General features: G+C 41.4%; 1 protein-coding gene across 1 annotated transcript; it reads right to left on the minus strand.

Moving 5' to 3' along the window:
* Positions 1 to 607: 607 nt before the first annotated feature.
* LOC116689379 (regulator of G-protein signaling 9-binding protein) lies at positions 608 to 5,200 on the minus strand. The gene has a single exon (XM_032515914.1). The coding sequence runs from the start codon at positions 4,474 to 4,476 to the stop codon at positions 3,736 to 3,738; it is 741 nt and encodes a 246-aa protein (XP_032371805.1). The 5' UTR covers positions 4,477 to 5,200; the 3' UTR covers positions 608 to 3,735.
* Positions 5,201 to 13,425: the final 8,225 nt, after the last annotated feature.

The raw sequence follows: 13,425 nt of genomic DNA on the forward strand, positions 1-13,425 counted from the left end.
TGAGGGTTTCTATGGCAACCCACCGCCTTGGTAACCAACCATCTTCATCCAGATGAGGTGATGATGCAGGGGTCTGTCTGCCAAGTGTGTAGCTTGCCTCTCGGTCTGTGAACCAGTCGGCTTATGATTTACATAATATATACATACAATGTATATATAAATATATGTATGTATGTATATATATGTGTTTATGTGTGTGTGTGTCTGTATATATATGTATATGCATATGTATGCATATATGTATATATATCTATATGAATGTATATATGTACTGTTTATATGTACTGTGTATATATATATATATATATATATATATATATATGTGTCTGTGTGTATGTATATTCATGTATATGCATACATGTGTATATATGTTTGTGTGTGTCTGTCTGTATGTATATGTATATGCATGTGTATGCATACATGTGTATATATATATGTATGTATATATATACTGTATGTATATGTGTGTGTGTGTGTGTATATATATATATATATATACTGTATGTATGTGAGTATATATATGTGTGTATTTGTTTCCAAGCAACGGAGTACAAGCAAGTAAATGGCTCTGTCATGCATAAGTTTAAATAAAATGCCTCCAAACGACTGTAGAAAAAGTCGATTTATTCACCTGGAAAGAGCCATTTTATATCTAATGAAGCGTGGAACTCTAAAACTTTGATGCTGTGGCTATTTTCAGAAGCAGCTTGCGTAACAAAGATTGCAAAGTCAGTTCAGCATGCATGAAAAGTTGCATAAAAGTAGACTTTTACTTGAAACATGAGGGACGAATTTTGAAAGTGCGGTGTTTTGGGATGCTTTCTCTTCTCTTCTCTACTATTTGAATCCCCTCCCTTTTTCCCCCATGTTTAATTAATCACCTTTATATTTTTAGGACTCCGGATGACAATGTGAGTCTGTCGTGAGTTTCAGAGATGTTCATGACACCCTGTTAGCAGAGCTTAGTGCCTCTGTCAGATGACAACAAGGATCAACAAGATGTCAGAAAGCCTTGTGTGAGTTGGGCGTGAGCAGCAACCCACTGATTTTCATGCATCAAAGTCGGCCACAAATGCTCTCCCCACTGTGGTATCGGTGTTCTAAGAAGTTGAGGTGTGTTGCATTTCAGCATTTATATATTCCATTAATGTTTCTAACCTCGAGGTTCTAAGCAAAGACAAGACTGCAATAAGAGATAAAACAGGAAAATGCTTTTCAAGTAGTCTGCTGAATGAACATTCAATGTCTCAAATGATTGCTTTCTTAATCTGCAACTTGAATATTTTACACTTGCCAGGTTTTTTTAATGTAAGAAAAATTTAATTTTGTTTCATTACTCCCACAAGGAGTCAGGCCTCTGAAGAGGAGGGTAGCTTTAATTAAATTTGATCTTTTGAGATATTACGTACTTCTAACTCCGGCGGCTAAGGCTGAGTGGTCTTTAAATGCCAGGGGTCTATTTACCTTGTACAATTTTCAGAGAAACTCCTCAGGAATGGGGGAGGAGATCATTAAAGTAATTTCGGAGCTCAGTGTTCAACCGTTGAACTGCAAGCAATTATAACAGACTTTTCATTAGAATTCACATTGAAGAATGTTTATGAATATGAATTACTGACGTTGTCCATCACCTGTACTATGCATGATGAATAGACATTGATATATTTATTCTGAAGTGACTCTGTTTTTCTGCCTGAAGCACCACTGGTAAGTGACAAGCAAGCTGATGTCAGAGGATCTTTGTGAATTTTTAAGGAGAGACGCAGAATGGGTAGATACTGTGGACTAACCCATGTCTTTAATAGTAGTTGTTAGTAGCACTTTACATCCTTTTGATGTACTGCCTAAATATTTTAATCTTATTGTTCTATTTTTACCTGAAAAGATTTGGATACAATATATCCTCTTCTTCTTAATTCAGCCCCTGCCTTGTAAATAGTGATGCACTCTGTGGGTTTTCTGTACATTTCCTTACAATAATGTGCCATAAACTATATAATTCACCATAAACTTGGAGGTGTTATAGTTTTTGCTTTGTGCTAATTGTGGATTAATCATCTTAATTCCATTTTTGAAAAATTCACTTAAAACTATTTTTGCAGAGAGATTTGTTTAAAATAAGGAGGACGAAATAAAGTGTTAAACTTTGAACATACACAATTATTTTTGACTCAATATTGTAATTATTTAGATTTTAGAGAAAAGAAGTAAAAAAAAAAATGTGTCTGCCCAGAATGATTGCATCTTTTTAATTAAACCTGTCTAAAATTCTAATAAAATAAGGGAAACACGATCTCCCATAAAAGAGCATTATATAATTTCCTATTGTTTCTTATTAGATAAAATCATAGCTAAATAGAAAATGCAGTTAGACTCAGGTTGTGTAATTAAACTCTCTCTGCTTGGGTTTTTCTCAGCTATCAACCCAGTATTTTCTTTTTGACACCATGTGATTAAGATTTCTGACCCCCACCCCCTTTAACTTACAGTCAAAAATAAAGGCTTTGGTTCTGGCAGCTATCCACTCTCAGTTCACCTTGAACTTTCAAAGACTCTTATATCTAAAACCATTAGGGAGTTAAAGAATCTGTTTTAGTCTTCTTTCCATTTGAAATAGAACACTATCTTAAAACCAGTGTGGTTACGTCTATTCTAATCCTCTGCTTAAAATAAATCTGTATATCTGATGTATGCGTGTCAAGCTTTGCAGTCATTACAAATGTTCCATATTATATGACATTCAACTCATGCACGCATGCAAAGACTGCTCTAGTCTTGCCTGTGAGCACCTAGGAGCTACATTTCTTAAAACTGCACGTTTCTCAAATGTGTGTTTAAAACTTTTATTATAATAAATATATATACTTATGTATGTACATTATCTGACACAGCAGTCTGTATGTACAAACCCTCTATTCACATGTTGCAATGTATACATTCAACACTGCAAGAAAACCCTGAAAGGGAACGTAAACAGGCTTACAGTGAATGGGTGCATTATTAAAAGACTGTGGATGTTTCTCAGGTCCCCAAGGCTCTCATGGAGAACGTTGTGATCTGATGCAATTACTATCTGTACGATGCAAGCCTACTACGATATACAGATCGTATGGTGTGTTAAAACTGTGCGCGTGGAACTGTGCGGATTTGATCACATCCAACTGGAACAATGGCTCTATTAGTTCCCATAAACTTGACCCAACTCCTCAGATGCCACCATGCACGTTTGAACACGTCAGACTTTTCTGGATTGAATTCATAAATTTAAAGCATCAATCAGCAGAACATCAAGGGGAATACTTAACAGTAGGCTACGTTTACGCATGAGCTTTTCCACTAATCCACTTGGATTATGTGTTGTTGGTTGGCCTATCATCCTGATGGCCAGACACTGTCACGTAATTTCATGATTTTTTTTCCCTCTTCCCAAAAACAGGCTACACGACCCCTTGACCCCTTTAAAAATACAGTTTACTTAACCTCAAATTGTGCTCGACGTCCATTCTATAGTTCTACATTGTATGCTATCTAGTGCAACTCTTTAACTCCACCGAATAGGCTACATTCACAAATCCGAGAAAGATGAATAACTTCACATGTCCCCAATGTTTTCAGCTCCTCAAACAAAAAACGTTTCTCTCTGTTGTGGAGCTGCTGGCTCTTGTAACCACAGTGACACGCCCCTGGGCAGCCGCGCGGGGTGTCCATCAGGGTGGGCTTTTGGTTATAGACAGTTCAGGACATGTTGATCACCAAATATCCTAGAACCACAGCCACCGTAACGATGACTAAGAATATAACCACAGCGCAGGTCGACGCGAAGCCAGTATCCCTGCTGCCTCCTCCTTCTTCTTCTTTGGGCTCCTCTTCGCAGATGGAGATCACACCCACGGAGGAATTCCCCACACTCATGTTGGACTTGAGCTCCGCGCCTGCTTCCTGCTTCGCCTCGACGGCCCACGGCGCCACCTGCACCTTCATCTCCATCTCCTCCATCATCTGGGTCACCTGGGAGATCTCGGCCTGCAGGTCCCGGAGGTCCGCCGTGTCGATGTTGCTGTCCGCCTCGTACTTCATGTTCTGCACGCTCATGGCCCGGGCCGCCACCGCGGTGGTGCTGCCGGTCATCCCCGTCTGGATCAGGTGTCTCGTCGGCACCTTGAGGGGGAAATCCTGCCCTATCTCCAGAGACCTTTTCATGTCCACCTCCAGGAGCTCCATGCTGCTCGAGAACAGCACCCATAGGCGCTCGTACTCGGCCCGGTCCTCTTTGCTGATGCTCTTGTCTTTGAGCAGAGAGGTCAGTTTAGTCCTGTTGGCCACGGCCAGCTCCTGGGCCTTTTTGCGGGTCCTCTTCAGCTCCTCCCGCAGGTTCTGCGAGTCCGAGGTGCTTCCCAGGGCGATGACCAAATGCCTGTAGCAAGCGGTCACTTTGTTCAAAGCATCCAGCATTGTTTTGCACTCATCTTTCCCCATGGCTGATTAAAAAAATATATAGGGCCTATATTTTATCGCCAAAAAATCTGAAATAATAAACCAAAGAAGGCTCGAAGAGAAATGGCGAGCTGTTAGTGACTGTGCTTCATCCACTGTCCTTAGCTTAGTTTGAACAGGAGCACACCCCCAGCTCTGCAAATCCCTTCAACGCACTAGTCAGAGCAAATGCCTCTCTATCCATGCTCCTTCCTGTCTAAGCAGGCACAGAGAGCGGCTTAGATATTAATGCGTCTGTAAATGGCTTTAGGCTATACCTTCGCGCTTCCCCACTCGAGATCAGACAGCGCCGGAGCACCTCTCCTGCAGGGCGGATGCAGAACGGATGTGAAACAATCCAACCTCTCGTTTCAGGAGATTGAGATCCAGATTCAGCTACAGGTGTCACAGCATCCGCTTTAAACCGCCGTTTGTAGAGTGGACACGGCGCCGTTCTCGTCAGCTGCTTAAAAATAAAGTCCTTTAATTTTCAAAGATGATGCGCGGCTGGGGAAATGGAGATATTCACTGAGAGTTAAAGAAGGAAAAAGGCTTCAAAGCGTCCATAACGGGCAGCAAACCGAGCCATTGTGTTTAGGGTTTGTTTTGTCTGTATGGGGAGTTGTCCGCTTCAGCACCCTGTCGATGATGTTTAAATGCCAGTAAGCGCCTTCTGAGGTCACATGTGCGCACTGAACAGAGCCATGCAAGCAGGGAAACAAAGCAGATGCGTTCTCATTGGTTTGGTCACACAGGCGTCTGGTTTAAATGCGTCCTGCCATTGGCTGCTTTGTCCCTGATGTGGGCATTACTGTGATGTCTATAAGCAAAGATGTGAAGTCACAACGCTCTGACCTATCTGCAATTTGTCATCAGGATGCGTTGTCTGCTTCATTTCTGGAGACAAGTTACGCAATTGTTGGTGACTGATATGATATTTAGCATTTTCTATGTTTATTTTTTCATTTAAAAACAGTCTGTAAGTGCAAATGTGTTCACATTTTTCCAGGTTGATAACTTGAATCACCCTATAGGCTACCTGAAGGTATTACATGTATAGTAGTGTAGTAGATAATGGATAATAACCTGTGTGAGATGTAGGCTATGAATAACAACCCACATATTCTATTCCGCTTCAGACATATACCTGTCTGCACACAGTTTCTGACGGAAGGATGCCAGTTGATGCACACAGTGTTGGATGATATGTTGTATACCTACTTGGCTCCTGTTGTGTTGAGAGGTGAGATGCAGATAAGGCTGTGCGGTGTTTGCCTGGTTTGCTCTTTTTGCATTATTGAGGGGGATGGGGCCGAATGATCCATTGATTGCAGTTTAAGGCTAATGGCATGAGGAACTGCGGGAGAGACTTATTGTTTTCTTTATTGTGTATTTATTTGATCTATTCCTAGTTAGATTAATTTTCGCTCACGCTACTTTCACTCACTTGTTTAAAGGTAATGCAAATCCACCAAATTTGATGCATTATTGCAGATGCACTAACATCTCTAACCCCCTATTTCATGACAAGACCAATTCAGTCTTGCTATATGTGCCTCTCCTCTATTTGTAGTGTAAACTGTGCCATGAGATAGGCTATATTTGATCTGCTGGTAGCTAAGCCTGTGATGTCTGACTAATAACAAATATCTTGGCTGAGTCAGATGGCTTGTTAAGATCTTGGCAAATGGATCTTCTTTCCTTTAAACATGTTTCCATGGCTCTAACCTCTTGGAAAGCACCCTTCAGTCATTTTTCCTCAAGGTATTCAATTTCTGCTAGCGCAGTCATGTTTCTCATGTTGCATTTAAAATTAACCTGTACAGTTTAGCTGTCAGATTACTGCTGATGGATTTCAAAATATGATTTGAATTTCATGGATCTATCCAACTTTAAAAATAATAATAAAAGATGACCTGATGATCTTTGAATGTTTTGTAATCTGATGTACTTCCTCATTACAACCCTTTTTTTTCTTTTCTTTACAAGGAAGGTACATTGTCATACATACAGAGTCTCTCAGCACACAAAATAACATCAAGTTTTTTCAATCCTGAATTAACAAATGCAGAAACACAGTCAAAGTCCATCTGACAAACATAGCCATAGGCCTGTTGACAACTACAAACCCAATAATTTATATCTTTTCAATCTCTTCTTGTTATGGTGTTAAGGTTTACGTGGAACTGTTGACTGCATTGTAGATTACACTTCAAAATTGGCCATGGTGTCTGTCGGTCTGTCTGTCTGTCTGTCTGTCTGTCTGTCTGTGTTCCTATAATAAGGGTTCTGATAAATTGGACTGGTAGATTGAAGTGTTAGGATGAGTCAGATACGCTGTGGTCGGAATGCTCTCAGAATTAACACATTATGAAAACTCAATGGGATTTCCTGTGCAGTGGCTCTCTGTACCCCAGAGAGGAGTAACAAGATAGAGAGGAGCTCCAGATGTTACTGCTGTTTTACACAGATGATTGCATTACCCTGACTCGTAAAAAGAGTTTCCAATTTTTTTTACATCATTTTTTTAAGTTTGTTTTATTAAACCCAAAGTAAGCAAAGACAAAGACAATATTAATCATGTATTCATGCCAAAACTATACCAATGGGCAAATATGTGTATATATACAGTATATTTGTATATATATATATATATATATATATATATATATATATATATATATAATGTTTGCATTATTTTAGAGTGCAACATTCTGCTTGTACTCTTACACCTTTTGTGCTGAATCTAATAGATGATTAAAGAACACATACATACACATCTAAATGTCAAATTAAGGCCATGGTAACAGTCCACACTGTTGGGTGACATGGCAAGATTTGTGCCTTTTGACATGTCGAGTCTTGCAGAAATCCATCTTTTCCACTGACCATGTTGGCCAGATGTGTTTGTGTTCATAGCATGAGCCCAAACGCTTGATTAGTGTCACATTTTAAAGGGGTGTTTGCTTTGGGACAAAGTGTGTTTTTGTTTACATGTGAGACCCCGCTCACAGAGCAGATGTGGCCAATAACCTTCAACCATGCGGATGCAAATTGTGTCAAAATGTGTTTTTCTTAAAAAAAGTATACTGGATCCTGGCCGTGCCGTGTCAATACCTTAAGCCTGGAATTAAAATGAAAGATGAGGAAAAATAACCCGACGTTCAAGAGGTTAAGATGAAGATGAAACCAAAGGAGATGAAAATAGCTTGGTATAGGACGGTTTATAGATTATACTATAAAAGGATCTACAAATGCTATAATCCAGATTAGAAGGGTTCCTACAGCACCTGGGATTAGCAATAAAAAAATGCCCTCTAATGTATCTTTTAATGGAGGCCGGCGTCTGTCTCTCATGCATTTTCATCATATGGAATCAATGGTTTAGGCGGGACATGGAGCCTGCTGGCACTCACTACTATTTGTGTGAGATAATGGTCAAAAGGGGACAGACATTAAGATGTTTTTCCCTCAAAGTGCCATAATACCATGCACAAGCACATTAGAAAACTCTTGAATAACCTCAGTCAGGTCTCTTGATAATCCCAGTAAAAAGCTCCTGCACTTAGTGCCCTTTCCTCTTAACGGCTTTCTAGAGAAAGGCCCACATAAACTTCTGGCTGGTGCCGTCACCATAAGTGCTGTTTCTACTAAATGTCTGAACACAGTTGTTTTGGGTATTTAATAAACTGTAGCACCCAAAGTAAACCCACATAAACTCAGGGGACTACAAATAAACTCCTTATAGAAAGGCCATCCATCCATCCATCCATCTTCATCCGCTTATCCGGTATCGGGTCGCGGGGGCAGCAGCTCCAGAAGGGGACCCCAAACTTCCCTTTCCCGAGCCACATCAACCAGCTCCGACTGGGGGATCCCGAGGCGTTCCCAGGCCAGGTTGGAGATATAATCTCTCCATCTAGTCCTGGGTCTTCCCCGAGGCCTCCTCCCAGCTGGACGTGCCTGGAAAACCTCCCTAGGGAGGCGCCCAGGAGGCATCCTTACCAGATGCCCGAACCACCTCAACTGGCTCCTTTCAACCCGAAGGAGCAGCGGCTCTACTCCGAGCTCCTCTCAGATGACTGAGCTTCTCACCCTATCTCTAAGGGAGACGCCAGCCACCCTCCTGAGGAAACCCATTTTGGCCGCTTGTACCCTGGATCTCGTTCTTTTGGTCATGGCCCAGCCTTCATGACCATAGGTGAGGGTAGGAACGAAAATTGCCCGGTAGATCGAGAGCTTTGCCTTCTGGCTCAGCTCTCTTTTCGTCACAACGGTGCGATAAACAGAATGTAACACCGCACCAACTGCTCCGATTCTCCGACCAATCTCACGCTCCATGGTCCCCTCACTCGCGAACAAGACCCAAAGGTACTTAAACTCCTTCACTTGAGGTAAGGACTCACTCCTTACCCGGAGAAAGCACTCCATCGGTTTCCTGCTGAGAACCATGGCCTCAGATTTAGAGGTGCTGATCCTCATCCCAGCCGCTTCACACTCGGCTGCGAACTGATCCAGTGATTGCTGAAGGTCACAGACCGATGACGCCATCAGGACCACATCATCTGTAAAAAGCAGCGATGAGATCTTGAGCCCACCGAACTGCAACCCCTCCCCGCCCCGACTACGCCTCGACATCCTGTCCATATATATTACAAACAGGATTGGTGACAAAGCGCAGCCCTGGCGGAGGCCAACCCTCACCTGGAACGAGTCTGACTTTATAGAAAGGCCTCAGTCAGTAAAGTAATGTAACTTCTTGCTGTGAGGCAGTAGTAACCGCTAACCACTGAGCCACTGTGTGGTCAAAATATCATCTTCTAAATTCCTGTAAAACACTGCTCTATTGACTTTTCCAGGTTTGACATATTACTTAGCGATGCCCACATCTAAGATAAGTGTCTGGAACAGGATCAGCACTCGGCATAGCCGTAATCTGACATGATCACGAAAAGCTAACTTGATGTCTTGTTACTAGTGTAGAAAAAAAACCTTAAAAGCCAAAGATTACTTGGGCCTCAGATTTAGATCTAGAAGCACGTTGCCACTTGCTTTAAGTGGTTTGGGACGGCAGGGTTAGCAGAGAGGCGTGTGGAGTAGGAAGCCCAGAGACGGAGGCTGTTTGTGGAAGTATGAGGAAGATTCATTCAGTTAGAAACAGGCAGAGCCCCGAGGGGCGAGAGAAAGAGAGAGAAAGAGGGAGAGTGAGGACCAGAGAAAAGGGAAGTCTGTCTTTGTTGAATAATTAATGGACCTCTCCACTCTGTGGTCTCTTACACGGCAGAGCATGCAGCAGCAGGGTGAACCGTGAATCAGGCATCAAATCCACCATGGTCCAGAATTAGGAGGATCTCCACTCAACCGTGACACACGCACACACACACGCACGCACACACACACACACACACACACACACACACACACACACTTCCTATAAAAAAGGAAAGCTAAGGTTACCTTAAAAGCCCTCACAGAAACTTTGTATTGATCTTATTAAGTGTGATGCAGCACTCAGGAAGGGTTTTGTGTGTGAGTGTGTGTGTGTGGTGTGTGTGTGTGTGTGTGTGTGTGTGTGTGTGTGTGTGTGTGTGTGTGTGTGATGTTTCTAAGAACCAGAATTCTTTAACTGGCTACTGGCTGTAGCCTATATATTTATTGAGTAGACATGAAAGTGACATTAATCTTCTCATCAAACTCTCTGCCAGAAAGTGAATGAGAGTATTTCCCCAAATGTCAAACTTTTACCATGACATTCTCTTTCAGTCTGAGAGGTGGCACAGACTGGCCATTGAGTAGTATTCTTTAGCTCTTTTTATTGAGCTATATTTATTTTGTCATTTATTTAGTAGAGTAGAATGGAATAAGGCTCTTTAGTGTGCTACAGTTTAAAGTCCGCCTTCCATGTTAAACTGAGGTGAGCCAAAAGGATCCACGTCATCTGCTGGGTCAAGGCTTAGCTCTTATCTTATCACATCAAGGGAACAATCCCGAGTGATGTTTGGCGAAGTGATATGGTTGTTGAATAATGTCAGCACAACAAACTAAGATGCACACCATTTACTTTGAATGAATGAATTACTTTTGATTGCTGCAGGTTTGAATCAGTCTCATAACATTTATCTCATACAAGTCACTTTCTATTGCTTGTTACTCTCTAGTTAATGGTCTCTAGAAGCACGTTAAACAACACAGAGTGTGTGTGTGTGTGTGTGTGTGTGTGTGTGTGTGTGTGTGTGTGTGTGTGTGTGTGTGTGTGTGTGTGTGTGTGTGTGTGTGTGTGTGTGTGTCAAGGAGATACTTGTTTGTCGGTTGGCTCTTGGAAATAATAAGCTGATTTAAAAGACATTCAACTCCACCACAACATACTACAGGAGCTTTCTGTAGCTAATCAAATAGCTACATCAGTGACCTTCTTGAGCTGTTATCTGTAACTTATTTGCAACGGTGTGGAGGAAAGTGGAGGAACAGCCTGCCTGAGGAACTGAGAGTTGCAGAGAGTATTGATAATTTTAAAGGCAAACTTAAAACATATCTTTTCAGCCTTGCCTTTTATTAAAGTTATATGTACATGTGGTCTATTTTATTTGTAGCTTGTTTTACAATTGATTTTAATATTTTTTTATCTAGTTATCTTTATAACTATATATATAGTATATCCATATATATATATATATATATATATATATATATGTATTTGATGTTTTAACAATTTACAGTTTATGTACTTATTAGTTATTCATTTTTCAAATGTTTAATTTAAACAAATAAGCAAAAGTGCAAAACATTGGTCTAGATGAGAATTTACAAAAAAGTACACTTCACACACCTAAGAAGTCACAGTGCACCTTTTCCATACTCCTTCCTTTGATCAAATGTTTCCACACCAAAACAAAGAGAGGAAATACGGGAAGGAGGGAGACACAACAAAAACACAACAATAAGAACAATATCTGGAATTCACAAACAAGACACACAGAAACAGACACAGACAAACATGCAAATAAACAAGAGGCACTGACAAGGATAAGACACAGGGGACCAAACATGTGCACAGAAGCAAGAAGGCTATAGCACAAGCCTACAGCATGGATTTCAAGGATTCAGCAATGCTGAGCCAAGTGTCTAAAGTCTTTCCTGGCGCTCGAAGAGAAAGAAGTGACACTGGGGCCGCATCAACAATGTGGACAAGGGCATCTTACATTATCTGCCACTAGTCTCGTTTTTATGAATCCTGCTTGGTCAGAGTTCTCTAATTTTAATAATAATAATAATAATAATATATTTTATTTATAACGCACTTTTCATTCCAAGGAATCTCAAAGTGCTACACAGGAGAGTAATAATAATAAAAACAATCAGCACAAAAATGCCTTTCTGAATAAAAAAGTCTTCAGTTCAGCTTTGAAAGTGTCCAGGTTCTGTACTGCTCTCAGGTCACTCGGGAGCTGGTTCCAGAGCCGTGGTGCAGCTGAACAAAAAGCTCGGTCACCCATAGTACAAAGCCTTGTGGTGGGGACCTGAAGGAGCAATTGTCCTGTTGATCTGAGGGTGCGGGGGGAGGGTTTCAAGGTGATGAGTTCTTGTAGATATGATGGTGCATGTCCAGTGATACATTTTTGTGTAAGCATGAGGATTTTGTAGTCGATCCGGAATGAAACAGGGAGCCAGTGCAATGAGTATAGAATGGGAGTTATGTGATCATATTTTCGGACTCTCATTAGGACTCTGGCAGCGCTATTCTGAATGTATTGAAGCTTCTGGATATTTCTGCCAGACATCCCAGCGAAGAGTCCGTTACAGTAGTCCAACCTTGTGGAAATAAAGGCATGAACAAGTTTCTCTGCATCTGGAAGAGTTAGAAGGGGGCGGGGTTTGGTGATGTTTTGAAGATGGTGGAAGGAGGTTTTACAAATGTGTTTAATGTGATCATTGAAGGTCAGCTGGGGGTCAAACCGAACCCCTAGGTTTATGACTGAGGAGGAGGAAATGATGAGCTGATTGTCAAAGATGATCTGAGAAATGGGAGAGGAGCGAAACTGATGAGGGGTGCCAACAAGTAGTGCCTCAGTTTTACAAGGGTTCAGCTGGAGGAAGTTGCTTTTCATCCATGCCTTTATCTCCTCAAGACACGTGATGAGTCGTGACATGGCTATGGAGGGGCTTGAGGCAGTCTTGATATAAAGTTGCAAGTCATCAGCATAACAATGGAAGGATAGTCCATGTCTGCTGATGACAGAACCAAGTGGTAGCATGTACAGAATGAATAAGATTGGACCAAGAACCGACCCCTGCGGGACACCACATGTAACGGGGAGCATCCTGGACTCACATTCTCCCAATATAATTTTGACATATGGGACTCCAAACCACGGGCTAAGAGCTTTGCAAACATTTTTAAATTAAAGTTAAGCAGGCTCAGAGGTCGATAGCTAGAGCACTCTATAGGATCCTAATCTTTTTTCAAAAGGTGATCAAGGCTGTGTTAACACCCCTTGAACATTCGCCCTTCTCAATAGAAAAGTTAATCAACCGGAAGGAATGGGCCCAGTTGTGCCCAAAAGGTTGCACACAATTCAGTGGGGATCACATCAAAGCCTGGTGATATTCCTTTTGCATATTCCATACTGCCAACGTATTTCTTCTAAAGTGATCAATTTGTCTAAGTTAGCTGATTCCTCTGCTAATAATTGAGGCAAGTCAACCTGATTCAACCAGCTGTAACAGTGGGTTTTATCCAAAGTAACCTCTGATTCATACAAATTGGAGAAAAAAAATGTCTGAAAGGATTTATTTCTTTCAACAGGGTCAGTTCTAATACTACCATCTGACGATTTAATAGTGGGAATATCTGCAAAATGGTCACTGGCTCTTAATCTCATGCCAAGTAGATGACTAGGTCTAGCACCCTGACAGTAATAGCGCTGTCTCGTTCTGTGAATTAGAAATTCAGAT

This window comes from Etheostoma spectabile, chromosome 1, assembly GCF_008692095.1.
Source record: "Etheostoma spectabile isolate EspeVRDwgs_2016 chromosome 1, UIUC_Espe_1.0, whole genome shotgun sequence".
Lineage (NCBI taxonomy): Eukaryota > Metazoa > Chordata > Actinopteri > Perciformes > Percidae > Etheostoma > Etheostoma spectabile.